The sequence below is a fragment of the Sminthopsis crassicaudata genome, chromosome 3 (genome assembly GCF_048593235.1).
Source record: "Sminthopsis crassicaudata isolate SCR6 chromosome 3, ASM4859323v1, whole genome shotgun sequence".
NCBI lineage: Eukaryota > Metazoa > Chordata > Mammalia > Dasyuromorphia > Dasyuridae > Sminthopsis > Sminthopsis crassicaudata.
Window position 1 is genome coordinate 644,167,252 of NC_133619.1, and position 26,747 is coordinate 644,193,998.

The following is a 26,747-nucleotide window of genomic DNA, read 5'->3' on the forward strand; positions in this document are numbered from 1 at the left end:
TTGATGACAGGCAATCCCATATATTTTACATGTGTTACAATATAACCTAGATACAATATATGTGTATAAAAACCATTTTGTGTATAAAAACCATTTTCTTATTGCACATTAAGTATTAGATTCAGAAGATATAAATAACCTGGGTAGATAGACAGTAGTGCTAACAATTTACACTCACTTCCCAGTGTTCCTTCTCTGGGTGTTGTTGTTTCTGTCCATCATTGATCAACTGGAAGTGAGTTGGATCTTCTTTATGTTGAAGATTTCCACTTCCATCAGAATACCTCTTCATACAGCATTGAAGTGTACAGCGATCTTCTGGTTCTGCTCATTTCACTCAGCATCAGTTGATGTAAGTCTCTCCAAGCCTCTCTGTATTCCTCCTGCTGGTCATTTCTTACAGAGCAATAATATTTCATAACCTTCATATACCATAATTTACCCAACCATTCTCCAGTTGATGGACATCCATTCATCTTCCAGTTTCTAGCCACTATGAATAGAGCTGCCACAAACATTTTGGCACATACAAGTCTCTTTCCCCTCTTTAGTATTTCCTTGGGATATAAGCCCAGTAGTAGCACTGCTGGATCAAAGGGTATGCACAGTTTGATAACTTTTTGGGCATACTTCCAGATTGCTCTCCAAAATGGCCAGATTCTTTCACAACTCCACCAACAATGTATTAATGTCCCAGTTTTCCCACATCCCCTCCAACATTCATCATTATTTGTTCCTGTCATCTTAGCAGTGAAAGCCTTTCCACAAGTCATTACCTTCATAACATTTCTCTCCAGTGTGAATTTTCTGATGTTCATGAAGACTATAACTCCATATGAAAGCTTTTCCACATTGATTACATATCTAAGGCTTCTCTCCAGTGTGGATTCTCTGATGGGAAGTAAGACTGCTGCTGTGACTGAAAGCCTTTCCACATTGATTGCATTCATAAGGCTTCTCTCCAGTGTGGATTCTCTTATGAGAAGTAAGACGGCTGCACTGGGTGAAAGCCTTTCCACATTGATTGCATTCATAAGGCTTTTCTCCAGTATGGATTCTCTGATGGGAAGTAAGATGGCTGTGCCTTCCAAAAGCCCTTCCCCATTGATTGCACTCATAAGGCTTCTCCCCAGTGTGGATTCTATGATGCCTTTCAAGAACGCAGTTCCGTGTGAAAGCCTTTCCACATCTGGTACATTCATAAGGCTTCTCTCCAGTGTGGATTCTCTGATGGGAAATAAGACTGCCGCGCGCAGTGAAAACATTTCCACATTCATTACATTTATAAGGCTTTTCTCCAGTGTGGATTCTCTGATGGCAAATAAGACTGTTGCTCTGGGTGAAAACTTTTCCACATTCATTACACTTATAAGGCTTCTCTCCAGTGTGGATTCTCTGATGGGAAGAAAGTTTGCTGCGCAGGGTATAAGCCTTTCCACATTCATTACATTCATAAGGCTTCTCCCCAGTGTGGATTCTCTGATGGATTTCAAGACTGTTTTTGTATTTGAAAGTCTTTCCACATTGCTTACATTCATAAGCCTCCTCCCCAGTGTGGACTCTCTGATGGAAAATAAGACTGCTGCTGTGACTGAAAGCCTTTCCACATTGATTGCATTCATAAGGCTTCTCTCCAGTGTGGATTCTCTTATGAGAAGTAAGACGGCTGCAGTGGGTGAAAGCCTTTCCACATTGATTGCATTCATAAGGCTTCTCTCTAGTGTGGATTCTCTGATGTTTAGCAAGACTGGAGCGATACGTGAAAGTCTTTCCACATTGATTGCATTCATAAGGCTTTTCTCCAGTATGGATTCTCTGATGGGAAGTAAGATGGCTGTGCCTTCCGAAAGCCCTTCCACATTGATTGCACTCATAAGGCTTCTCCCCGGTGTGGATTCTATGATGCCTTTCAAGATTGCAGTTCCGTGTGAAAGCCTTTCCACATCTGGTACATTCATAAGGCTTTTCTCCAGTGTGGATTCTCTTATGAGAAGTAAGACGGCTGCACTGGGTGAAAGCCTTTCCACATTCATTACATTCATAAGGCTTCTCTCTAGTGTGGATTCTCTGATGTTTAGCAAGATTGGAGCTATATGTGAAAGTCTTTCCACATTGATTGCATTCATAAGGCTTTTCTCCAGTGTGCATTCTCTGATGGGAAGTCAGAAGGTAGCGCAGGGTGAAAGCCTTTCCACATTCATTACATTGATAAGGTTTCTCCCCAGTGTGGATCTTATGATGTGTTTCAAGACCTTTTTTGTATTTGAAAGTCTTTCCACATTGTTTACATTCATAAGCCTCCTCCACAGTATGGACTCTCTGATGGGAAGCAAGATGGGAGCGCCGAGTGAAAGCCTTTCCACATCGTTCACATTTATAAGGCTTCTCACCAGTGTGGATTCTCTGATGGGAAGTAAGACAGCTGTGGGAAGTAAAACCATTTCCACATTCATTACACTTATAAGGCTTCTCACCAGTGTGGACTCTCTGATGGACAGTAAGACTGGAGCAATGTGAGAAAGTCTTTCCACATTGTTCACATTCATAAGGCTTCTCTCCAGTGTGGATTCTCTGATGGGAAGTAAGATGGCTGTGCCTTCTGAAATCCTTTCCACATTCAGTACATTTGTAAGATGGCTTTTCTGGGTGCATTCTCTCATGTTTAGCAGGAGTAGATCTCTCTCTCAAAGTCTTTCCATGGTTCTTACATTCATAAGGTTTCTCTCCTGCATGGATTCTCTGGTGCTTGGCAAAGGAAGAGAGTGCAGTAAAAGCTTTATCACATTCATGACACTCAGGTGTTTTCTCTTCAGCATGTATATCCTTATCTTTAGCAACACTGGAACTCTTTCTTAAAGCTTTCTTGTGTGTATTCCATTCACAATGTTCCTCTCCAGTGGGGTTTCTTTTGTGCTTGGCAAGAACAGGCCTGTATTCACGATATTGACAAAGGTCTTTCCCTGAGATCATTTTCAGATTCACATTCATCACCTTCATATCAAAACACGTCTCTGAATCTAAAAGAAACAAATACAGATATGTGTATAAATAATCCTCTAATGCTGGCTGATAAGAAAGTCATGGACATTTGATTTCTTCAGGAAGAATGTTTTCAAACCAAAATGGACAGAATCAATCCTTTTTAAAGGCTTTTAACTCACACCAATAAAGAGATTCAATTCTCACACAGTTCCACACACAATACAATGACATTGGACCCCACCACAACAAAGCTGAGATAAAGGCCAGGTGAAGGTTCTCCTAATTTAGAAATCAGACTATGAGCTCTGAATGGCTGAGAAACCTGATTCAAATCCCTGCAGCAGAGATTGGAACTTGAGCCTGGAAACTGAGGCTTCTCAATCCATTGCACTAGACACATGTTCTCCATTTTACTTTCGATCCTTTCTTTCAAATTCAATCTCAGGCACAAACTAGCTCTGCACCCTTGGGAATGTGCTTCCTTGCCTCAGTTTTCCTGTAGAGTAAAGGTAATAATTGTACCCACGTCCCATGTTGTGGTGAACATCAAATGAGATAATACCTATAAAATTATTGGCACACAGTAGGCACCATATGCTTGTTAACTGCTATAGTTGTCACTATGATTTCGATTCTTCCCATCTCACTGCTTCCTTCCTTCATAAACTTCCCTTCCCCTCTCTCTTTATATGCATATGTCTGTTTCACATGATGCATTTCCATAAAATACACTTTCCTGTGCCTGGACTAGCTAAGAATAAATTTCATAAACTGTTGCTTATTCTCAAACCATTTCCAAGTTTCTATGCTGGATTTAAAACTTCTGGACTACTTCTCTTTGTATACCTGGGGCTCAGTGCAATGGATAGAACAGACCAGGTGCTTAATCTATGTTTACTGATTGGCTGACATTACCCATCTCAGTGCTTGCATGCTGGTCCCTCTGAGGGGCCAAATCTCTGTTTCTATTTCTGTCTCTTTCCTGCTCCCTCTGACCTATTAGCAAATCCCATTGTGAAGACAACAAGGGCCTGGGGCTTCTGGTTCTGTTATGGAATAAACCAGGAGTCTTTCCCTCCCATATCCCTAACCTAAGGGAAGCTGTCAGTTATGTAAACAACCATCCCCCAAGAATGAGCTAACGTTTGGTCAACAGGAACCAGGATAAGGAAGAAAGTGGCTGAATTAGGTCTGAACTCTTTCTGAGTAAGGTGGTGGGCTCCACTCCCATTCACAAACTAATGAATGGGGACAGAGAAAATCATGAAAGCAGAGTCAGGTCTGCTCTTGTCAGTCCCTTCTTCTAAGAGAGGACAGTGACAAGAGGGAGGTCACGCCATGATACCTGAGGGACTTAAGTGAGGCAGGGTGCCCAAGGTCACAGGCCTCACTTTCCCCCACAGAGCCATCTGCACCCAGTGGGCATGTATAGATCAGGATTACTGCAGATGACTCTGGGTGCTGGGGGAGACTTGGGCCTTGTTAAGGTAAGGTCTCCAACAGGTCTCCTGTGAGTGAGGCTCCAGCATTAAGTGATAAAGGCTAGGGAGCAATAGAAGCAAAGAATCTCCTCTAGCACCTAGTCCAAAAACATCTCAATAAATAAAAAGAAACCAGTGACTCTAAAAAGACCCTCAGAGTTCCTGGCCAAAGCAGAAATGTTTGCGATTTATACTCAGTCTGAGTTAGTCAACATCCCAATAAAGACCAAATATGATTTAGTAAGGGACCTATGGGTGATCATTGAGAATCAGACTCATTTTGGTTTAAGGTTGTTCCTAAGAGAAGAATTGGGACAGCTAGGTGGTGCAATAGATAGAGCACCAGCCCTGAAATCAAGAGGATCTGACATCAAACCTGGCCTGAAATACTTAATAGTTCCTAGATGTGTTCCCCTGGACAAGTCACTTAACCTCAATTGCCTCAGTAAAAACTAAGAAAGAAATCTATCCAGTGATGGTTCAGTGATGAAGAAGGAGAGAGGAAAATGCTTTTAAGAGCACCTGTAGGTAAGGGCATAGGATATCCTATGTGAACAGAGAGAAGAAAGGAAAAAAGAAAAGAAGGAAACAAGCTGAATAAGAAATTTAAAATTTCATATTAGGATTATAAGCTCACTCAAATCTAACAGGCCTGAGCTTCCAAATTTTGGGAACTTGACCGTTCCATGAACTCTGTATATTTTTGACACTAGATGCTGGGAACTAGCCATTCCTAGAGATGTTTATGTTCCAGAGAGGAGTGGCTCCCTCCCTTGAGCATAGGCATTAATAAACAACTGTCAAGATGCAGAGGATGTGGAACGAGTCAACTAGTGAAGCCCTCCCGTACCCCTCACCCGCACAGATGTATGTGCCAAACGCTTATATAATTTTTTTGCAAAAATCCTTCTTTGTCTAAAGACCCATAAAAAAGGTCAGGGCCCCATATTATGATAGAGCCTCGCCCGTGAGGGGACGCCTTGTGTGGGAAAATCTTTACACAACTCAAGTTGAGAAGGCTGAAAAAGAGGGGCTCCCAGACCAGTTTGATGATCTTGCGGGTTCCCTTGAATTGGTGATGTATTCTCTTCCTCTATACATTATAATAGTGATTGTTATATTATTAGCTATTCTTATTGTTATTTGCTTTTTATGTAAGTCTAAATTGTCTATACCTTGCCCTATTTAATAAAAATATTTTTCTTTCCTTTCACTTTTCAATTTCGTGTGTGTGGAGCGTTATTTATACGGGCGAATCCGAACTTTCCTTTAAAATCATAAAACACAAGTAAGGAAGGAAAAAGAGGGGAGTAAGAAAGAAGGAAGGAAGGGGGAAAGAGGCAGGAAGGGAGTCTTCCAACGGATAGATTCCAGCCTGGTGGCTGGCTTTCCTCAGAGGTTGTTGCTTTCCCTACATAGTTCTGTGCTTAACTGTAGCCTATGTGTGGGGAGTTATCAGAGGATGAAAGGGAGGTGAGGGGGGAATAAAGGAAAAGGTGACAGCAGAGAACAAAAGAAAATACAAGGAAGCAAAAAGCAATGGATGGGTCTAAATATAATATCTTACATTTATGGTTTATGGAAATTTATTATTTTAGATTTTGAATCCTCATGTTCTACTAATCGTAAAACATTTTTTAAAATTCTTTTCTGTCTTTTTCTATTTCATTTTTAGTTTTAAATAAATATCAAAAACATAAAAATAAATGCTTTTAGACTTAAGGAAGGTCTGAGAAAAGTCATATTAGACAGCCTGGGACCTCTTTCTTTGCTTGTAGATAGTTGGACGGCCCCAAATTTCCAAAAAAGACTTCCACTAGGGTCTCCATTAGAAGAGAACTGAAAGGCCACAGAGTCCAACCCCCTCATTTTATAGATGAAAAGACTGAGGTTCAGAGGTTCAGTGAAGTGCTCAGGATCTCCCTACCACAAGAGTCTGAAAAGGGATTCCAAGCCAGTTTCCCTGCCCCCAGGCCCATCACATGAAGAAGCCTCCTGGGATAGCAGCCTGCACCCCAGCTTACAACGGACTCACCAGGACAGGAGTTCCTCAGGCCACCTCTTTCCACATGGGAGATGAAATCTTCTCTGGGAACTGGAAGTCCTGGGCAGGGGGAAGATAATGGCTGTGAGACTTGAAACTTGTCATTTATTCCTCATTAGAATAATGAGAATGAGGCCCACTGTGTGGTTCCAAGGACAACTCAAAGATGGTGTTCAGGGTGCTTATTGCCAGGGGAAGAGGGCAGAGAGAAAGGAGGCCATGCAAGCAATCTGGAGTCAGAAGATCTTGATTTTGCTGCCTCCTTCGCAGCAAGATGGCCTCATCTCACTGCTTCATTTTTCTGGATTTAGGAGGCAGCCGGGAGCACAGAGAAGGAAGCACAGGGCCTGCAGTCAAGAACCCCCGAGTTCAAATTTGGATTTAGACACATCCTGGCTATGTGACTCTGAGTAAGTCATTTCATTTGTTTGGTTCAGCCTCCAGACTTGGAATATGGGGATAAAGATGGCAGCTACTACAAAGGGTTTTGGTGGGAATCAAGTGCAATAAGTGCATGAAGGAAGCTCTGAGCACAAGACCTGGCTCCCAGCAAATGTATAAAAACACCTCCTCCCTTCCCTTTCTCTCCCTGTATCTGTGGAGGCCTTTGGGGGATGTAGGAAGGAAGAACAAGGGCCCACTTGCTGTGCTGGGGATTTATGGGTTACACCAGGGGCAGTGAGGTAAACATTTGTATGTTTATTTATTTATTTATTTATTTTTTACCAAAAAGAACATTACAAAGACAAAATGGTTCCCCCAAGAGGAAGGGGGTTCCTTCTCTTATCCCATCCTCAGTGAAAAGGCACAGGACCTGTTTTCAGAAGGTTTGCAGACAGAAGTGCTGGGTTCCCATCTTACAATGCAAAGGCCACGTTTAAAAGAATCAGGCAGCAGGAGGACCCTGCCTCATGGGGATAGGAGGGCCTTTCTAACAACTGATAAAAGCCTGAAACTCTGAACACTAGGGAGGGGATGGCGACATTCCTCTTGATGGCATTCCCAGAGTTCCAAGGGAAGCGCTCCTTACCCAGGGAGAGCAAGTTCTCGGCATTCTCCAGCATGACCTCTTTATGAAGCTCTTTCTGATCCGGGTCCAACAGATCCCACTCCTCAGGGCTGAAGTCCACAGCCACATCCTTGAAGGTCACCAACTCCTAAAACGCCAACACCCAGAGGATGTAAGAGTGGAAGCTGCTTCATAACTCACTTAATCCAATGCTCCTCAATTTATAGAAGGGAGCTGACGTATGGAAGAGGGATCTGCCCAAAGGTGACAATCCTGGCAGTATTCAGAGCCAGAACAGAAACCAAAGTCCCCCAAAGACCAGTGGAATATAGAGAAACACATCTTATATTTTCTGATGGAATAAAATTGAGAAATGTCTTATTAGGAAATAGTACGGCCTGTGGAATCAGGAAAGTTATGGCTTCTATCAGAGAGAGATGAGGATTTTTGGTGGTGAAATCAGACAGTGCTATGCCAAGAAAATGGCATGAAGTGTTTGTGTGAAGCCAGCAAGTATTATGTGCTGTAAAGTTAAAACATTTCCATGGTCACTGAGGAGGAAAAAAGATACTGTGAATTTTGCAAAGGCCAGAAATTAAGTCTAATCCAGATGAAAACACTATCCTCCCCCCCACAAGAGTATTTTATTTTTCTAAACAAAATATATTTAGTTTTATTATAGTATATAATATATTAGTATATAAAGGAAATAGTTTTCAACATTCAGTTTTGTAAGATTTTTTCTTCCAAATTTCAGACTCACAGGCTTCTTAATGGATCTGGCCCAGTGATTAACAATTTACAAAAGCAAACTAAAGCAGAGAGAAGAGATTTATCCAAAGGTCACATCCTCTACGAGAACACTTGGAAGCACAGCCATGCATGGGCCTCCCACCTACAGTGTACACAGCTGGTGTGGACTCAGCTGCTGACATGTTGTCTTCCATGTTAGAGTGGAAACTTCTTGAGGGAAGGAACTGATTTTTCCTCCTTTGCATCTCCCTCTATATTCCCACAGAGCCTCTTCCCTTTCTAAATGCCTGTTGCTTTGACCTAAGCAATGATAAAGGGAGAGAAAGGCTTGTGATGAGATGACTCTAATGGAGTTATTCTAGAAGTACCTAATTGCAGCTTTGGGGGCATGGAAGAGTTTCAGGAGATAAAGAAAATAAAATGGAATAATAGAAAACCGACCAGGAAGTAAAGAAATGCTGGACAGCTCCTGAACCATGGGGAGCAGTTATTATGTAGGTGTGCTTTATATTGAACCTGCTCTTATGTTCCACTGGTTAGGTGACTCTTTATTTCTTCTCTTATTTCATATTTAAGGTTAAAATAAACTACAATAGGGGCCACTAGATGGCAAAGTGCCCTGGCTGGGAAGTCAGGAGAACCTGAGTTCTGAGTTCCAATGTGACCTTACACAATTAATACTTCCTAGGTGTGTGAACCTGGGCAAAGTCACTTAACCCAATTGCCTGAGGGAAAAAAAATTAAAATATAACAATAGACACAAAAATGGCAAAGAGAAGGGATTCAGAGAGATTTGGGAAGGTCTGTGTGGTCTGAGGCAGCAGGAGCTGAGCAGCAGCAGGAGGACAATTTCTGCTCTGCTCCCAGCCAGCGAAAGGACAAAAGCTGGGGAAGGGCTCTGCTCCACACAATACTCAGGGTCAAAGATTTCCAGAACAGTGAGTGGCTACAGAAGGGACCTTGGCCACAGGACACAGAGAGGCTAAAAGGGGTGTGTGTGTGTGTGTGTGTGTGTGTGTGTGTGTGTGTGTGTCTAGTGAGGAGAAGGTGCTGGACCAATGCAAAGACATAGTATCTATAACACAGAAACAAATGAGTGAAAGGGTCATGCTTGTCAGGGACCTATATTGAGGGGAAATTTAAACAAACTTGGGGGCAGCGACTGGGGGAAGGACATTAGTGCTCAAGATGCCAAAGGGACAATGAATCAGTCTAAAACATAGGAGAGGGGAGGGCAGTGTTGTTATTACTGCATTCACTTACCTGCGGTCCTTTTTGTAAAGGACCCACAGATAAGAGAGATGGCCAGCCTCACAGACCATCCTCCAGATCTGTAAAAATGGCCTCTTGGGCTGATGTTGCCACATCTGTGGGCAGAATACACTCACCTGGGGTGGAGGTCTGCGGATCTCAGGGGCCATTCCCTCTGGCTTCAGGCTCCCTGCTTAGGTCAGGCCTTAGTCCTCTGCAGGTTGGTGGATGATTATCAGATGTCTTTCCCTTCTTTTCCTGGACAGGGGGCTAGCCTACAGGAAATTACAGAGGGTGAGGACCCAGGGGAGTTACTAAGCCCTTGGCCCTGCCCTTACAAAAGAGACCCCAACCAATAGGGGGAGGGAGGCTAAAAGGAGGAGCAGGTTAAAAAATGAAACTGGTGGGGTCAAGAGAGAAAAGGCAGGATATTGCTTGAAGTCCCTGCAGTTTCCTAGGAAATAACTTTTAATTAAGAGAGGAGTGACAGAACCTACAAAACAATGGGGAGAAACAATTTTCTCCCCAACCTCAGTGGCAAATTGGCTGAGAATGTATACAGCCAGTTCCAGAGCCCTTGGCACAACTGGCAAGGAGCCAGCCCCTGAGCCTCTGTCTTTGAAGAAGGAAGCCAGTGACCAAGCAATTGACCCCAGAGCAAAAAGCTTGGGACAGTGTCCTCTGCTCAACCTTAAAAACCACAGTTTAGCCTGGAAAATGAGAAAAAAAAAAAAACAGGACAAAATTTAAAACAAAAAAACAAACAAACAAACAAAAAAAACTCTGAAATAGAAAATTGTTATGGTTGAAGGGAAGGTTAACAACATGGAAGACAAGATCAAAATGCCTCCAATACGAAATCTCAAAGAGAAATATGGATTGGTCACAGCTCCAAAAAGTCCTCCTGGAGGAGCTCCAAAAGGAATTTAAAAGTCAAATAAGAGAAGTAGAATAAAAATTAGGAAGTCAGATTAGAATGAGAGAATCATGAAAAAAAAAAAAAGTCACCACTTTGGTTTAAGGAAAGCACAAAAATCCATTAAAGAGAATAACTCCTTTACAAGAATTGGCTCCATGAAAAAGAAGATACACTGAAGAAAATAATTCCTTAAATATTTAGAAGCTAATATAAATGAAATAAACATGGAAGAATCCACTGATCACCTCCTGAAAGAGATCCCCAAATGAAAACTCCTAGTGTGTGGAATAGAGAAAGTGAAGAACTTACAGGAATGTATGAATTCTTTTTCTGTATTTTATTTTCATTATTTCGGGGTTCCCCTATGACATGTATCATATGTGCAGCTCATATTTACTTGAGCCTTGGCCATCTATACCCATATTTACTTAACCTGAGCATTTATCAAGGTTTGACATTTATTGATATTTAGTCTATTAGCTTGACCTCTGCTTGATTAAGTGTGAAGGCCTGATTTTTTTGTTTCTTAGAAAACTGGAGATTTCAAGAAACAGAAACCTTCCATTCCAATCTCTCCAGATAACAACAACCCATCCCTCCCCTTCTCAATGCTCTCTTCCTAGAGATGTAATCCCTTGTATAAAAGCTGTGTATCTTTGCTACTTCTTTAGCCCTCCTACCAAGAGCTTTCTCTTTTTATCTCCTGATGGGATGGCTCATCAGCAGGAGGTTTTCAACAAACACCTTTTCAGCCTTTCACTGAATGATCTCTAAGTAGTATTTTGGGTAAGGGTATTCTACATCCCTCACACTAGGAACAGTATAGCCAAATTGCAGAAGGTCAAGAATAAAATTTGGAAGGAGCCAGAAGCAACTCATATATTGTTCAGGCACAGTCAGGATTCCAACATGACATTCCAGAAGGCAAAGAAGCATGAATTGCCGTCTCAAAATAACTACCCAAATTAACTGAACATCATCTTTCACAAAGGAAAAAATTCAATGAAAAAGGCAATTTTCAAACATTTTTCATGAAAAGGCCTGAGAATCCTACTGTATGTTGTTTACAGGAAACACACTTGAAACAGGATGAGACATTCAAACTAAAAGTAAAAGGGTGGAGCAGAATCTATTATGCTTCAGGCAAAACCAAAAAAGCAGGAGTAGCCATCCTCAGCTCAGATCAAGCAAAAACAAAAATTGATCTAATTAAAAGAGATAAGGATGGGCATTATATCCTGCTAAAGGGAAGCATCAGTAGTGAAGCAGTATCAATATTAAACATGTATGCACCAAGTGGTGCAGCATCTAAATTCTTAAAAGAGAAATTAAGAGAGCTGCAAGAGGAAATAGATAGCAAAACTATAATAGCGGGAGATCTCAACCTTGCACTCTCAGAATTAGATAAATCAAACCACAAAATAAATAAGAAAGAAGTCAAAGAGGTAAATAGAATACTAGAAAAGTTTGATATGATAGATCTTTGGCGAAAGCTAAATGGAGACAGAAAGGAATATACTTTCTTCTCAGCAGTTCATGGAACCTATACAAAAATTGATCATATACTAGGGCATAAAAACCTCAAAATCAAATGCAGTAAGGCAGAAATAGTAAATGCATCCTTTTCAGACCATAATGCAATCAAAATAACATTTAATAAAAAGCCAGGGGAAAATAGACCAAAAAATAATTGGAAACTAAATAATCTTATACTAAAGAATGATTGGGGAAAACAGCAAATCATAGACATAATTAATAACTTCACCCAAGAAAATGACAATAATGAGACATCATACCAAAATGTGTGGGATACAGCCAAAGCAGTAATTAGGGGAAGTTTTATATCTCTACAGGCCTACTTGCATAAAATAGAGAAAGAGAGGGCCAACGAATTGGGTTTACAACTAAAATTGCTAGAACAGGAACAAATTAAAAACCCCCACACAAACACAAAACTTGAAATTCAAAAAATAAAAGGTGAGATTAATAAAATGGAAAGTAAAAAAACTATTGAATTAATTAATAAAACTAAGAGTTGGTTTTATGAAAAAACCAACAAAATAGACAAACCCTTAGTAAACCTGATTAAAAAAAGGAAAGAGAAAAAGCAAATTGATAGTCTTGAAAATGAAAAGGGTGAACTCACCACTAATGAAGAGGAAATTAGAACAATACTTAGGAGCTACTTTGCTCAACTTTATGCCGATAAATTCGATAACTTAAATGAAATGGAAGAATACCTTCAAAAATATAGCTTGCCCAGATTAACAGAGGAAGAAGTAACTAGTCTAAATAGTCCCATCTCAGAAAAAGAAATAGACCAAGCTATTAACCAACTTCAAAAGAAAAAGTCCCCAGGACCAGATGGATTTACAGGTGAATTCTACCAAACATTGAAAGAACAACTAACTCCAATGCTATGTAAACTATTTGAAAAAATAGGGATTGAAGGAGTCCTACCAAATTCCTTCTATGACACAGACATGGTACTGATACCTAAACCAGGTAGATCGAAAACTGAGAAAGAAAACTATAGACCAATTTCTTTAATGAATATTGATGCTAAAATCTTAAATAAGATATTAGCAAATAGACTTCAGAAAATCATCCCCAGGATAATACATTATGACCAAGTGGGATTTATACCAGGAATGCAGGGCTGGTTTAATATTAGGAAAACTATTAGTATAATTGACCATATTAATAATCAAATTAACAAAAACCATATGATCATCTCAATAGATGCAGAAAAGGCATTTGATAAAATCCAACATCCATTCCTACTAAAAACGCTTGAGAGTATAGGAATAAATGGACTATTCCTTAGAATAATAAGGAGCATATATTTAAAACCTTCAGTAAACATCATATGTAACGGTGATAAACTAGAACCTATCCCTGTAAGATCAGGAGTGAAACAAGGTTGCCCACCATCAGCATTACTATTCAATATAGTACTAGAAACTCTAGCCTTGGCAATAAGAGCCGAGAAAGAGATCCGAGGAATTAGAGTAGGAAATGAAGAAATCAAGTTGTCACTTTTCGCAGATGACATGATGGTATACTTAGAGAACCCCAAAGACTCTGCTAAAAAGCTATTAGAAATAATTCAGAATTTTAGCAAAGTCACAGGATACAAAATAAATCCACATAAATCCTCAGGATTTTTATACATTACCAACACAATCCAACAGCAAGAGATACAAAGAGAAATTCCATTCAAAATAACAGTCGATAGTATCAAATATTTGGGAATATATCTACCAAAGGAGAGTCAGGAATTATATGAGCAAAATTACAAAACACTTGCCACAAAAATAAAGTCAGATTTAAATAATTGGAAAGACATTCAGTGCTCTTGGATAGGCCGAGCGAATATAATAAAGATGACAATACTCCCCAAACTGATCTATTTATTTAGTGCTATACCAATCAGACTCCCAAGAAACTATTTTAATGACCTAGAAAAAATAACAACAAAATTCATATGGAAGAATAAAAGGTCAAGAATTGCAAGGGAACTAATGAAAAAAAAGTCAGAGGAAGGTGGTCTAAGTGTACCTGATTTAAAGCTATATTATAAAGCAACAGTCACCAAAACCATTTGGTATTGGCTAAGAAATAGACTAGTTGATCAGTGGCATAGGTTAGGTTCACAGGGCAAGATAGTGAATAAAAATAGCAATCTAATCTTTGACAAACCCAAAGATCCCAAATTTTGGGATAAGAATTCATTATTTGACAAAAACTGCTGGGAAAACTGGAAATTAGTATGGCAGAAACTAGGCATGGACCCACATTTAACACCACATACTAAGATTAGATCAAAATGAGTCCAAGATTTAGGCATAAAGAACGAAATCATAAATAAATTGGAGGAACATGGGATGGTTTACCTCTCAGACTTGTGGAGGAAGAAGGAGTTTGTGTCCAAGGGAGAACTAGAGACCATTATTGATCACAAAATAGAACATTTTGATTACACCAAATTAAAAAGTTTCTGCACAAACAAAACTAATGCAAACAAGATTAGAAGGGAAGTAACAAATTGGGAAAAATTTTTTACAGTTAAAGGTTCTGATAAAGGCCTCATCTCCAAAATATACAGAGAATTGACTTTAATTTATAAGAAATCAAGCCATTCTCCAATTGATAAATGGTCAAAGGATATGAACAGACAATTTTCAGATGATGAAATTAAAACTATTTCCACTCATATGAAAGAGTGTTCCAAATCACTATTGATCAGAGAAATGCAAATTAAGACAACTCTGAGGTATCATTACACACCTGTCAGATTGGCTAAGATGACAGGAACAACTAACGATGAATGTTGGAGGGGCTGTGGGAAAACTGGGACACTGATGCATTGTTGGTGGAGTTGTGAAAGAATCCAACCATTCTGGAGAGCAATCTGGAATTATGCCCAAAAAGTTATCAAAATGTGCATACCCTTTGACCCAGCCATACTACTACTGGGCTTATACCCCAAGGAACTACTAGAGAAGGGAAAGGGTCCTGTATGTGCCAAAATGTTTGTGGCAGCCCTTTTCATAGTGGCTAGAAGCTGGAAGATGAATGGATGTCCATCAATTGGAGAATGGTTGGGTAAACTATGGTATATGAATGTTATGGAATATTATTGTTCTGTAAGAAATGACCAGCAGGAGAAATACAGAGAGGCTTGGAGAGACTTACATCAACTGATGCTGAGTGAAACGAGCATAACCAGAAGATCATTATACACTTCAACAATGATACTGTACGAGGATGTATGCTGATGGAAGTGGATTTCTTCAACATAGAGAAGAGCTAATCCAATTCCAATTGATTAATGATGGACAGAACCAGCTACATCCAGAAAAGGAACACTGGGAAATGAATGTAAACTGTTATTTTTACCTTCTGAATCCAATTCTTCCTGTGCAACAAAAAATTCGGTTCTACACACATATATTGTATCTAAATTATACTGTAATATATTTAACATATATAAGACTGCTTGCCATCTGGGGGAGGGGGTTGGGGGAGGAAGGGAAAAAATCTGAATAGAAGTAAGTGCAAGGGATAATGTTGTAAAAAATTACCCATGCATATGTACTGTCAAAAAATGTTATAATTATAAAATAAAATAAAAAAATTTTTAAAAATAAATAAATAAATAATTAAATAAAAAAAAAAAAAAAAAGAAAGAAAAAGAAAAGGCCTGAGAAGAACAGAGAATTTAAGTTTTCCAATAAAAGAGTTAAGAGTAGCATAAAATGGGGCAGCTAGGTGGTGCAGTACCCTTGAATTCAGGAGGAGCCTGAATTCAGGAGTTCAAATCAGGTCTCAGACACTTAACACTTCCTAGCTGTGTGACCCTGGGCAAGTCACTTAACCCCAGCCTCAGGGGGGAAAAAAAAGAATAGCATAAAAAAGGAAAGAGGAAAAAAAAAGAAATAACTAAGTCCCTACCTGAGATAATACTTGTAACTCTAGTTAAGAATTGTAAAGTTCTGTGGTCTCCAGAAACTGCACTTAGTTAGCACTTAGTAAGAACCTAACAAAGAACTGAATTTCTACAGGCTTGTTTTTTGCCCTTCCTTCTCTAAGAGGACCCCAATACTGGGAAGGGAAAGCCAAGATTGGGAAGTCAGATAATTGAACTGGGACAGGGGAGGAGACCATGGTGAGGTGCAAAGTCTCCAGCCTCACCTCCTCCTCCAGAGCCCCCTGGCTCCAGTGGCCAGTATATATAGCTCAGGATGACTGCAGATGGCCCAGAAAGCAGGGGACACCTTGACCTTAAGCTAAACTATCAGTCTGAATGAAGGAGGCAACGCCCACAGAGGGATTAAAGCCTGGAAATGACCTCTTTTACCCAGTCAAAAACAACAAAAGTGGGAAGGAAAAGTCCCCAGGGCTATTGGCCACAGGGGCAGGCAGGCGTTTGCATAGATAGAAGGGCCCAGGAATGAGATGACTGAGATGGAATGGAATAAAATGGAGGATGGGCTCACCTTCAATTACTCCTACTCCTCTGACTCCCTTCCTCTCCCCCACCCACCTACAGACCTTAGAGGCAGCAGGATTTGGGGCCCAGATGGGATGAGAGTGTTTAGAAACTCAATGTCCCTGGAGTCAGAAATCTCCCTGCCAGTGATACTTGGTCCTCCCAGCATCCCTTCTCCCCATTAGACGTATAGTCTAGACAATAAACTAACTGAGGGATCCAGTAAGGAGGTAAAGGCTCTGAGATGAAGCCCCCAGAGAAAGACAAGAGGAAGCCTAAGGCTAAGAGCCAATCTAGTCTGGGACTCAGCTCCCAGGACCTGAAGTGAGGGAGGCGGCAGGGAGCTGGGAAGCCTGGGTAAAAAAGAATAAATTTAAGTGTCCAGAAGTGATTTAGGTGGGTAGCTGAACCAGAAAAAAAACTGGATGACTGTGTCCTGAAATGTAACTGGAAGATGGGGGAAGGTTCCTAAGAAACTTGGGTAGATTTTAGGCTTAGAATCTTTAAAGGAATGTGGAGACAATGAGCCTCATGTCTGGGAAGAAGCCCAAGATCTGTGGATCCAGAGAAATGGGCCCAGGAAAATCCTTTAGTTCCTGAAACGAAGCAGGGTTCGAGGAAGCAGAAAGGCAGAGCCTGTGGAACCTCATTAGAAATCAGGTGGACAGCAGGATGAATACAGAGAGGTTTGGGGAGACTTACATGAACTGATGCTGAGTGAAGAGAGCAGAACCAGGAGATCATTATACTCTTCAACAATACTGTATGAGGATGGATTCTGATGGAAGTGGAAATCTTCAACATAGAGAAGAGCTAATCCAATTCCAGTTGATCAATGAGGGACAGAATTAGCTACATCCAGAGAAGGAACACTGGGAACTGAGTGTAAACTGTTTGCACTATTGTCTTTCTTCCAAGATTGCTTTTACCTTCTGAATCCAATCCTTCCTGTGCAACAAGAGATTCAGTTTTGCACACATGTATTGTATCTAGGATATACTATAACATACTTAATATGTATGGGACTGCCTGCCATCTAGGGGAGGGGATGGAGGGAAGGAGGGGAAAATTCGGAACAGAAGGGAGTACAAGGGATAATGTTGTAAGAAATTACTTATGCATATGCACTCTCAAAAAATGTTATAATTATAAAATTAATTTTTAAAAAATTATAAATAAATAAATTAATTAATTAAAAAAAAAAAAAAAAGAAAGAAATCAGGTTTAAAGGCAGTATAATCAATTCACTAAACAGGAACTGGAGGCAGAGAGAGGGCCTGGGAGGAGTCCAGAAGGGGAGGCTGAAAATGGGACTCATGAGGAGCACTGCTCAGACCTACCTGGGACCTACCCCAGTAGAGATGTGCTGCACTAAGTAGAAAATGGCAGATCTAAGAGAATACCCAGAGATCTCATTCCCAAGCCTTCTTGCTTCCCATTCATCTATTCCAGGAAGGTCCTCAGAGTCTGAAGAGTACCAGCAGCAAATCCACTGAAAGTTGGAGGGTGGGCTCACTCCCAAAATCATCCAGAGTGATGACCTCTGAATGTTGCCTGCCTCCCCTCCTCAAGCCCTGCCCATCATCACATGGCCAGTGACCACTGGAATGGTTCTTCTCCAGCCCTAGACTCCTCCCAGGCTTCCAAACTCCACCCTAGGACTCTTATTTCACCTGGCCACTTACCCACCAGGCTGTTCATCTAGTCTCCCATGAGCTCCTCCTCCCCCAGGCTTCCATCAACTCATGTTTTGTTGGAGGAAGGATTCAGGACTTTTATCTTGCCACTGGACTTGGCAGAGCACTGCCTCCCTTACATCCCATTCCAACACAAATCAAGACATCTCCCTTTTACCTGTGGTCCTCTTCTAGAACAAAACATCATGGACCACAGAACTTTCCTAGATTCTGAAAAATGAAAACTCTTTCTAGAAGCCTTCCCACAGTGCAACCATTATGATTTTCAGGTCATTCAGTTTTATATTGTCTTTGAAATGAGTATTTTGTGTTATACTCCTAATAAATATACTAATAATTTAGATTTCTCAGAGCTGCCTTTTCTGGCAGGACTCACAATGCAGCTTAAAATGATCAAACATTCTGATAATGTAGATCCTTGTGCTGTACTGTACTTATGTACAATCAGTGAATTGACTGGAAAATACAGAAAACTTATCACAGACCTCTGTTCTTTGGAGAGGGGCTGGTCACAACCCTGGAGATTTGAAACAATCTGTTAAGGGGCCAGAACTCTGAACTTGAAACAAAGGATTCTTACAAGGGACTAAGTCAGTGGAATTGATAGGGACAATAGTTATCTCATTTAGCATGGTTCAGTATGATTGATCTGATCCTCCAAGGAGATGGTATGGACCAGAACTTGAAATAAGGCACTGAGTGGAATTGAGGAGACACTGGTTAAGTCTAGTTTACCATTTATGATTTAATCCTATACCAAATAATGGTTTCCTAGTGATATAATGATTGGTTTGTACTCAATGTGGAGCATATAAGCTAAAAGCCCCACCCAGGGAGATTCAGAGATTCAGAGACAAGTGGCCAGAAGGCTGGAGGCTGTGGAGCACAAGCCAAGCCTTTGAACTCAGACAGATTCATCCCATCTCACACTACCTTGGTGCCAGGCTCTCCGCCTTCACTTCTCTGCTGAAACTAAGACTCCAGAAGGCCTCCAGAAAACTAGCCAAGCCCCAAGGGAAGGAGCTAGGACTTTGAAGGAGACAGTAAAGGATTTGGACTTTAACTTCTGGCTACTGCAGTGGTGATTACCGAACTGAAATGAAGGCTGCTCCCAGAGACCCCAAGAGAACAGAACTAGAGAACATTACACAATCCAAGAAGTGTTGTATCCTTTTCCATTGGGAAACCAATCAAACTCTGGCAGTGGTTGCATTGTAACTTACTCCCCCCCCCCCCTTCCCACTTAGGATTTGTGCATAAAATCCTTTTGCACCTGAGCAGAAAGGGTGCTTAGATAAAACCTGAGCAGCAGCCAAACAGAAAGTCCTATATTTGAGGTGGGACCTTGGGAAAATTGAAAATTCTATTTAAATTCAATTGTTAATCCAGATTGGATTGGATTTTCTCCTAATCTAAACTAGAATGAGGGCTCCCTTGTCTCCCATCTCAGTATTATTAATGTTTGAGCCTCTACATGTAGATCACTAAAACTTTGACATTGAGGTCATATGATTAGGAGCTGTAGGAACAAACATTCAGCATAAATGGATCAGAATGACTCCATGCTACTCGAAATGCAGTAGATCCAGAGGTTCAAATGGTCAGAAGGATCATGTGATTTTTCCATGGAGGAGAATTCAGGAATGCATTAATGTTATTTCACTGGCAATTTTTCTTCTTGTTTTGAATCTAAAATGTAGAGGGCAGGAGCGCTGAAAAGCTGTACTGTTATGGGCCAGAACTCTGAACTGGAAACAAGATGTTAAGTCAGTAGAACTGAAAAAGACAGTGGTAGTTCAGTACATGTGCTTAGTGCTTAATACAGTTCTGCAAGATTCACACCTATAACAGCATATAAGCTCAGACAAACTCAGCCAGAATCAGAACTAGGGAAGACAGAGACCAGGATGGTCCTCCTGCCTCCCCCACAGAAACCAAGACACCTTGTGGAGGGCCTCAAGAAAGCTGGTCTGGGCCCCAGGCAAAGAGATAATCAAGCACATGGATTTGAACCACTGGCTACTCTTGTGGTGATTACTGAATGGAACAAAAGGCTGGTCCAGAACAAAAAGAGAACATGAACTTGAATCTAGGTCAGCATGGAATTTATAGTTAAGTACATACTCAGTGTGAGATAATGGTTCTCTAAGCACCTGCTTAATGTGATGTAATGACATAATCAATCCAGTGAGCATAGATTTAGGGGAATGTTCTACAATCCTGCATGCTCAGTGGGTTTGCCCAAACTCAGTATGATGCAGTGATGTAATCTTACTGGGCTATTTAAGGGATTCTCAGAGAAAGAAGGCTGGAAAATACAGAAAACTTATCACAGACCTCTGTGCTTTGGAGAGGGGCTGGTCACAACCCTGGAGATTTGAAACAATCTGTTAAGGGGCCAGAACTCTGAACTTGAAACAGAGGATTCTTACAAGGGACTAAGTCAGTGGAATTGATAGGGACAATAGTTATCTCATTTAGCATGGTTCAGTATGATTGATCTGATCCTCCAAGGAGATGGTATGGACCAGAACTTGAAATAAGGCACTGAGTGGAATTGAGGAGACACTGGTTAAGTCTAGTTTACCATTTATGATTTAATCCTATTGTAATGCCAGAGAAACTGAGGCAAGATAGAGATTAGAGAGTTTTCTTTAATATTTTATTAATTGGAGAGTTTAATTGACTGGACAGGACTCTCGTCTCAAAGTGTCCAGTCATGAATGGGGGAAATATGAACACTTTTATAGCTCTTCAGACAAAGGAGAGGAAAAAGCAGGAAAATCAGGATTGGGGGGAAGTTATAAACTTTTACTAAAAGCCAGAGTCTGGATGTTTGAATAACAGAAGTCAAGATGTCAGTGAAGTATCCGTGATAGTCTTATATTTTGGAACATCTTAGAGGGGCAGTGTCATAAATTCTTGGGGGCAGAAGGAGCTAGGAGTCAGGAAGTCTGATCTGCTCCTCATCTCCCATTGACAATTTGTAACTTTAGAGCAAATGATCCTCAGTCTTAAGGAACCAGGGGGGTTTTATGACTTAGGGGACTGAGGCAGAACAGTTAAGGAAACTGAGATAGAACAATTCATGGAAATTCAGTCAGGACAATGAGGGAAACTAGTGCAGGGAAACTGAGGTAGAACAGCTCAAGGAGATTGTGGCAGAAGACTATACCAAATAATGGTTTCCTAGTGATATAATGATTGGTTTGTACTCAATGTGGAGCATATAAGCTAAAAGCCCCACCCAGGGAGATTCAGAGATTCAAAGACAAGTGGCCAGAAGGTTGGAGGCTGTGGAGCACAAGCCAAGCCTTTGAACTCAGACAGATTCATCCCATCTCACACTACCTTGGTGCCAGGCTCTCCTCCTTCACTTCTCTGCTGAAACTAAGACTCCAGAACGCCTCCAGAAAACTAGCCAAGCCCCAAGGGAAGGAGCTAGGACTTTGAAGGAGACAGTAAAGGATTTGGACTTTAACTTCTGGCTACTGCAGTGGTGATTACCGAACTGAAATGAAGGCTGCTCCCAGAGACCCCAAGAGAACTGAACTAGAGAACATTACACAATCCAAGAAGTGTTGTATCCTTTTCCATTGGGAAACCAATCAAACTCTGGCAGTGGTTGCAATGTAACTTAATCCCCCCCCCCCCACCTTGCCACTTAGGATTTGTGCATAAAATCTCTATCTTTTCTGCAACAAGTGCAGATCTCCTGCCCAGAAGTTCCAGTTTGCAAACCTTATCCTCAGTGTAAAAGGGAAAACTTAAACAGGTACTTAATTTCCAAAACCTGCCTCCAGGCCAGCTCTCCACACATTCATTATATTTCTGAGGCTTCCCAAGGGGATGCATCTTATATCTAAGATATGAATTCCAACCAAAGACTTTCCCACACTTATTGAATGTATATTTTTATGCTTTATATCATAACTATTATGTGGCTATTATTTTAAAATTTTTGAACAATGCTTACTGAAAATTCCACATAGAATTTTCTTGATTGTTAAATTGGGTGTTATCATTTTAAAATCATCACTTAATCTGTCTGCCTCAGTTTCTATACTTTAGAGAAGGAGGAAAATATCAAACCTAAGCTGTAAGGCTAAATCAGTCCAACAATAAACACTTTTTAAAAGCCTCCTTTGTGTCAGATGCTAAATGACAGGGGTTTCCAAAAAAAGGCAAATAACAATGTCTTCTCACAACACACTCACAAAATAATGGGAGAAACAATAAGAAATAACCTGCAAACAAGCAAACAAGATAAATAGGATATCACTGAAAAGAGGGAAACACTGGAAGCAAGAGAGCTTATGGATAAAGGGAACTGTGAAAGCTCTCTCACACAATGGAGACAGTATTCTAAAAACTGATTGAAGGTCCACTATACAACAGATGCAAGTTTCTTTCTCCAGATAAAGCAGGTTGTGGTCCCTTTAAGAAACTGATTTGTGATTCAGATTACTCCAGCCCCTCCTGGCTGAGGCATTAAGTCTGCACCTTTGATTCAAAAATCTTAGTCCAAGGACCCCTTTGAATTCTAATAGGAGATCTGGACTTGTCCCAGCCCCCACAACATCAGAGACAACTTGGGCTCTCCCAGCCCCCATTCTGATGACCTACTCGGGCCGTACCAAGACAAGCAATATAATGAGCTTCCATCAGCTAAGGCTTTTACAGGTAGCCCTTGGCAGTGCCCTTTACAGCCAGGATCTTTCTGCCCACTAGAATACTGTTTCCAGTGAAATCTTCTCTTTACCCTGAACTATTTCCCTAACCAGACTTAACCTTACTTCCAATCCCCATAATAAATCTCTTCAATCTAGATTTTCAGGAATGTAAATTTCTTTACAGGGAACTTCTTGAGCCAACAGAAGGAAGTTCCCCAAAACTCCCTACCCTTGAGCCGTATCCAAAGAGGTTGGGGGGCTCCATTTGACTCCCTGAATCCCAAACCTGCCACTAGACCTCATTTAACTCTGACCACCAGTAACCCTAATTTCATTGGGTTCCCCAAATCTAAACCTCATCACAGAGATCACTGGTTTCACAAAGAGTGGGATCATATTGTTTTGGCACAGTTCTTTTTTATTGTTCCTCACTCAGTTTTCCCTATTATCTTGACCCAGTCCTACCTCAGTTTCCCTAATTGTTCTGCCGAGGTTTATTATAGGTCTGTTCAACTCTGCTCAACCAACACTCCCTCCTAATCAAGATGATCCAGATAAGGAGAAAGACCTTCTACTTTAGTCATCCTCTCCCCACTCCATAATCCCAATGATCAGATATGCCCCAAGCCTCCCCTCAACCTCACAGAATCAGCTTGTCAGAGTCCTGATCCTTCTCTCAGCACCCAGACTCCATACCCAGCCTCCTCGCTGTGCCCCCTTGAGTCTCAGCCATATATGTGTGTGTGTGTGTGTGTGTGTGTGTGTGTGTGTGTGTGTGTATGTATATATATGTCATTGAGAACTCACATTATTTGCTGGATTCTTGGAGATGATGATCTCATTGAGTCCTAGGACCAAACCATGGATCCATTTGGTCCCAGTAAATCTCTCCCTTTTAAATAAATTATTAAATACTCTCTAATCTCTCTCTTGCCTCAGTTTCTCCAGCATTACAATATTATCCTTTTGTGGGACTAAGGTCTACCTTGGCATTAAAAGTACCATATAAGGTAATTTAATATCCTAAAGATGTGATTGGGTTAGCAGTTTTTCATCATTTACAATTTGAAATGTGAAGTTATTTCCGCTGTCCAATCAGGGCCAAGGTCCAATCCATAAGGAGTGTTACCTCAGACCCTTATGTAATCATTGTCTCCTGTCTCTTACCTCTCTTCACTGCCAGACCACCCTATCTGGTGGGGAGATGGTCAACTCTCCCAAGATCTGGCCAATTAAAACTCCTTTGTTTTCTACCTTAAGATGCCTCTGATTTATTGCTGTCGGTGGTCCCACTCAACAGGTTTCCTGTAGAAAGAAAGCTTTCAGTTGGAAAATGAAGGTAACTGGTAGGCACAATTAAGGGAGACCACATTGCCAGAGAATAGCCAGAGGTATTTCTTGAAGGGGAGAGATAGGGTATCATCTTCCTGGAATGCAAGGAAGCCATTGTCATGAGTTCCCAAAGAACTAAGGTGTGAGAATCCTGCCCATCATCATCAAGACATAGAAAGGGTTCACATTTGCAGGTTGGTAGAAAATCCCTAATGTTTACTCAGTCCAGGAAAATTGGATCTTCAGGAAAATCACCTTGTTGGCTAAATGAGGGATGCATTGGAGTCAGACACCATGGAGCCAGGCCAGCCCACAAGCAGGCTGCTACAGTACTCCAAGGGTGAGCTGACAAGGAGCTAGAGCAGAAGGTGGAAACATCAGTGTAGAGAAGATGGATGGCAGAGATGTTGCAGTGTTGGCATGATTCAAGTGGGGGCAAGAAATAGGATTCATGGATTCAGGCTACTTTAGAAATAAAACAAGATGTGGGTTAATTTTTCAGAAGATAGTGAGCCTAAAACATAAGCCATTCCTGTCCCAAAGAATAACAGCAAGGGCATACAACAAGGACAATAGACTTCCTGCAAGAACATAAAAAGGAATTCAAAAGCCAAATAAGAGATCAAGAAAATGTTGGGGGCAAAAGTTATCAAGTTGTGCATGCCCTTTGATCCAGCAGTGCTACTACTGGGTTTTTATCCCAAAGAAATACTAAAGAAGGGAAAGGGACCTGTATGTGCCAAAATGTTTGTGGCAGCTCTTTTCATAGTGGCTAGAAAATGGAAGATGAATGGATGCCCATCAATTGGAGAATGGTTGGGTCAATTGTGGTATATGAAGATTATGGAATATTATTGTTCTGTAAGAAATGACCAGAGGCTTGGAGAGACTTACATGATCTGACGCTGAGTGAAAAGAGCAGAACCAGGAGATCACTATACACTACAACAACGATATTGTATGAAGATATATTCTAATTGAAGTCAATATCTTCAACATAGAGAAGATCCAAATCAGTTCCACTTGATCAATGATGGACAGAAATAGCTACACCCAAAGAAGGAACACTGGGAAAGGAGTGTAAAATGTTTGCACTATTGTTTTCTACCCAAGTTACTTATAACTTTGGAATCCAAATCTTACCGAGCAACAAGAAATTTGCTTTTACACACATATACTGTATCTAGGATATACTGTAACACATTTATTATATATGGGATTGCCTGTCATCTAGGGGAGGGAGTAGAGGGAGGGAGGGGAAAATTTGGAAAAGTGAATACAAGGGATAATGTTGTTAAAAAAAAAAAATTACCCATGCATCTGTACTGTCCAAAAAAATTATAATTATAAAATTAATAAATTATATTAAAAAATAAAAAGAAAGAAAGAAAATGTTGGGGGCAAGGGAAAGAAAATGAAAGCAATGCAAGAAATTATGAAAAGAAAGGTAATTTGAAAGAGGTTCAATAAGTCCTTAAAAAATAGAACTGAACCAGAGGAATTGAGTGACATGATGATACACCAAAAAATAATTAAACTAGAAAAAAATAGAAGAGAATCTGAAACATCTCATTAGAAAAACTAGAGAACGGGGGCAGCTAGGTGACACAGTGGATAGAGCACCAGCCCTGAATTCAGGAGGACCCGAGTTCAAATTTGGTCTCAGACACTTAACACTTCCTAGCTGTGTGACCCTGGGCAAGTCATTTAACCCCAGCCTCAGAGAAAAAAAAATTTAGAGAACAGAACAGAGAAAACATGACAATTATTAGACTACCTAAAAGTGGTTATTTAAAAAAGATTCTGGATACAATATTACAAGAAATTATGAAGGAAAATTGCCCTGAATTCTAGAAGAGGATAGAAGTGGAAAGAGAAAAAAAATCTACATTTCTAATCAGGATCCAGGAACAAGGCTGCACTCCTGGCTCCTTATGGGCAAGGTCTGAAACAGGGAAAATGAGAATCAATGATGAATCCCGGGACAGTAACCTCCAAAGTTAGAGAAGTATTTGGGGTGTGAAAAAGAGGGTCGGTCAGGGAAGGGAAGATTAGAGGGGAGGCTGGGGAGGGAGAGCTTGTTCAATAGCACAGTCTGGTAGAGCAGCACCTTCCAGGTGCTGCCCAAGGTCAGATCATCCCTCCATTAGCAAAGACAAAGGAAACTAGCCAAACCTCTGAGGGGGAGGGGAAGGGGTGGGGGTAGATATTCTGGGAGGTGGTTGGACCTACCTGGGACCTGCACCTCTACAGAGCTGGCTTGCAGGAGGCAGAGAGATCTCCAGTCCGGAAGTTCCAGTTTCCAGCCAGCTCATTCTAGATAATTTCTCGTGGACACAATAGTTACCAACTTAGCCAGCCTCTGAGACTTCCCAAAAAGAGTGTCTCCTCCTACCACAACCAAGACTAGGATGACTGACACTGAACTGCTTCCTGTCCCAACCCCGCCCTCCATCACAAGAAATGTCTTGACCAATGGAGAGGCCCCACTTTTATCCCGGACTCCTCCCAGGCTTCCAAACTCCCCCTCAAGGGCTCTTATAACACCTGGATCACCACCCACCCCACTGTTCAGCTCTGAGATCTCCTCCTCCCCCCAGGCTGCCACCTT

The 26,747-nt window shown here is 40.9% G+C and overlaps 1 protein-coding gene across 1 annotated transcript; it reads right to left on the reverse strand.

Moving 5' to 3' along the window:
* Positions 1–26,531, reverse strand: LOC141564941 (uncharacterized). The gene is given in 5 exon segments (XM_074307803.1): positions 1–3,017; positions 6,499–6,567; positions 7,538–7,664; positions 9,658–9,795; positions 26,369–26,531. Coding segments are annotated over 4 exon segments (2,502 nt in total). The 5' UTR covers positions 9,691–9,795; positions 26,369–26,531; the 3' UTR covers positions 1–744.
* Between the last annotated feature and the right edge of the window lie 216 nt (positions 26,532–26,747).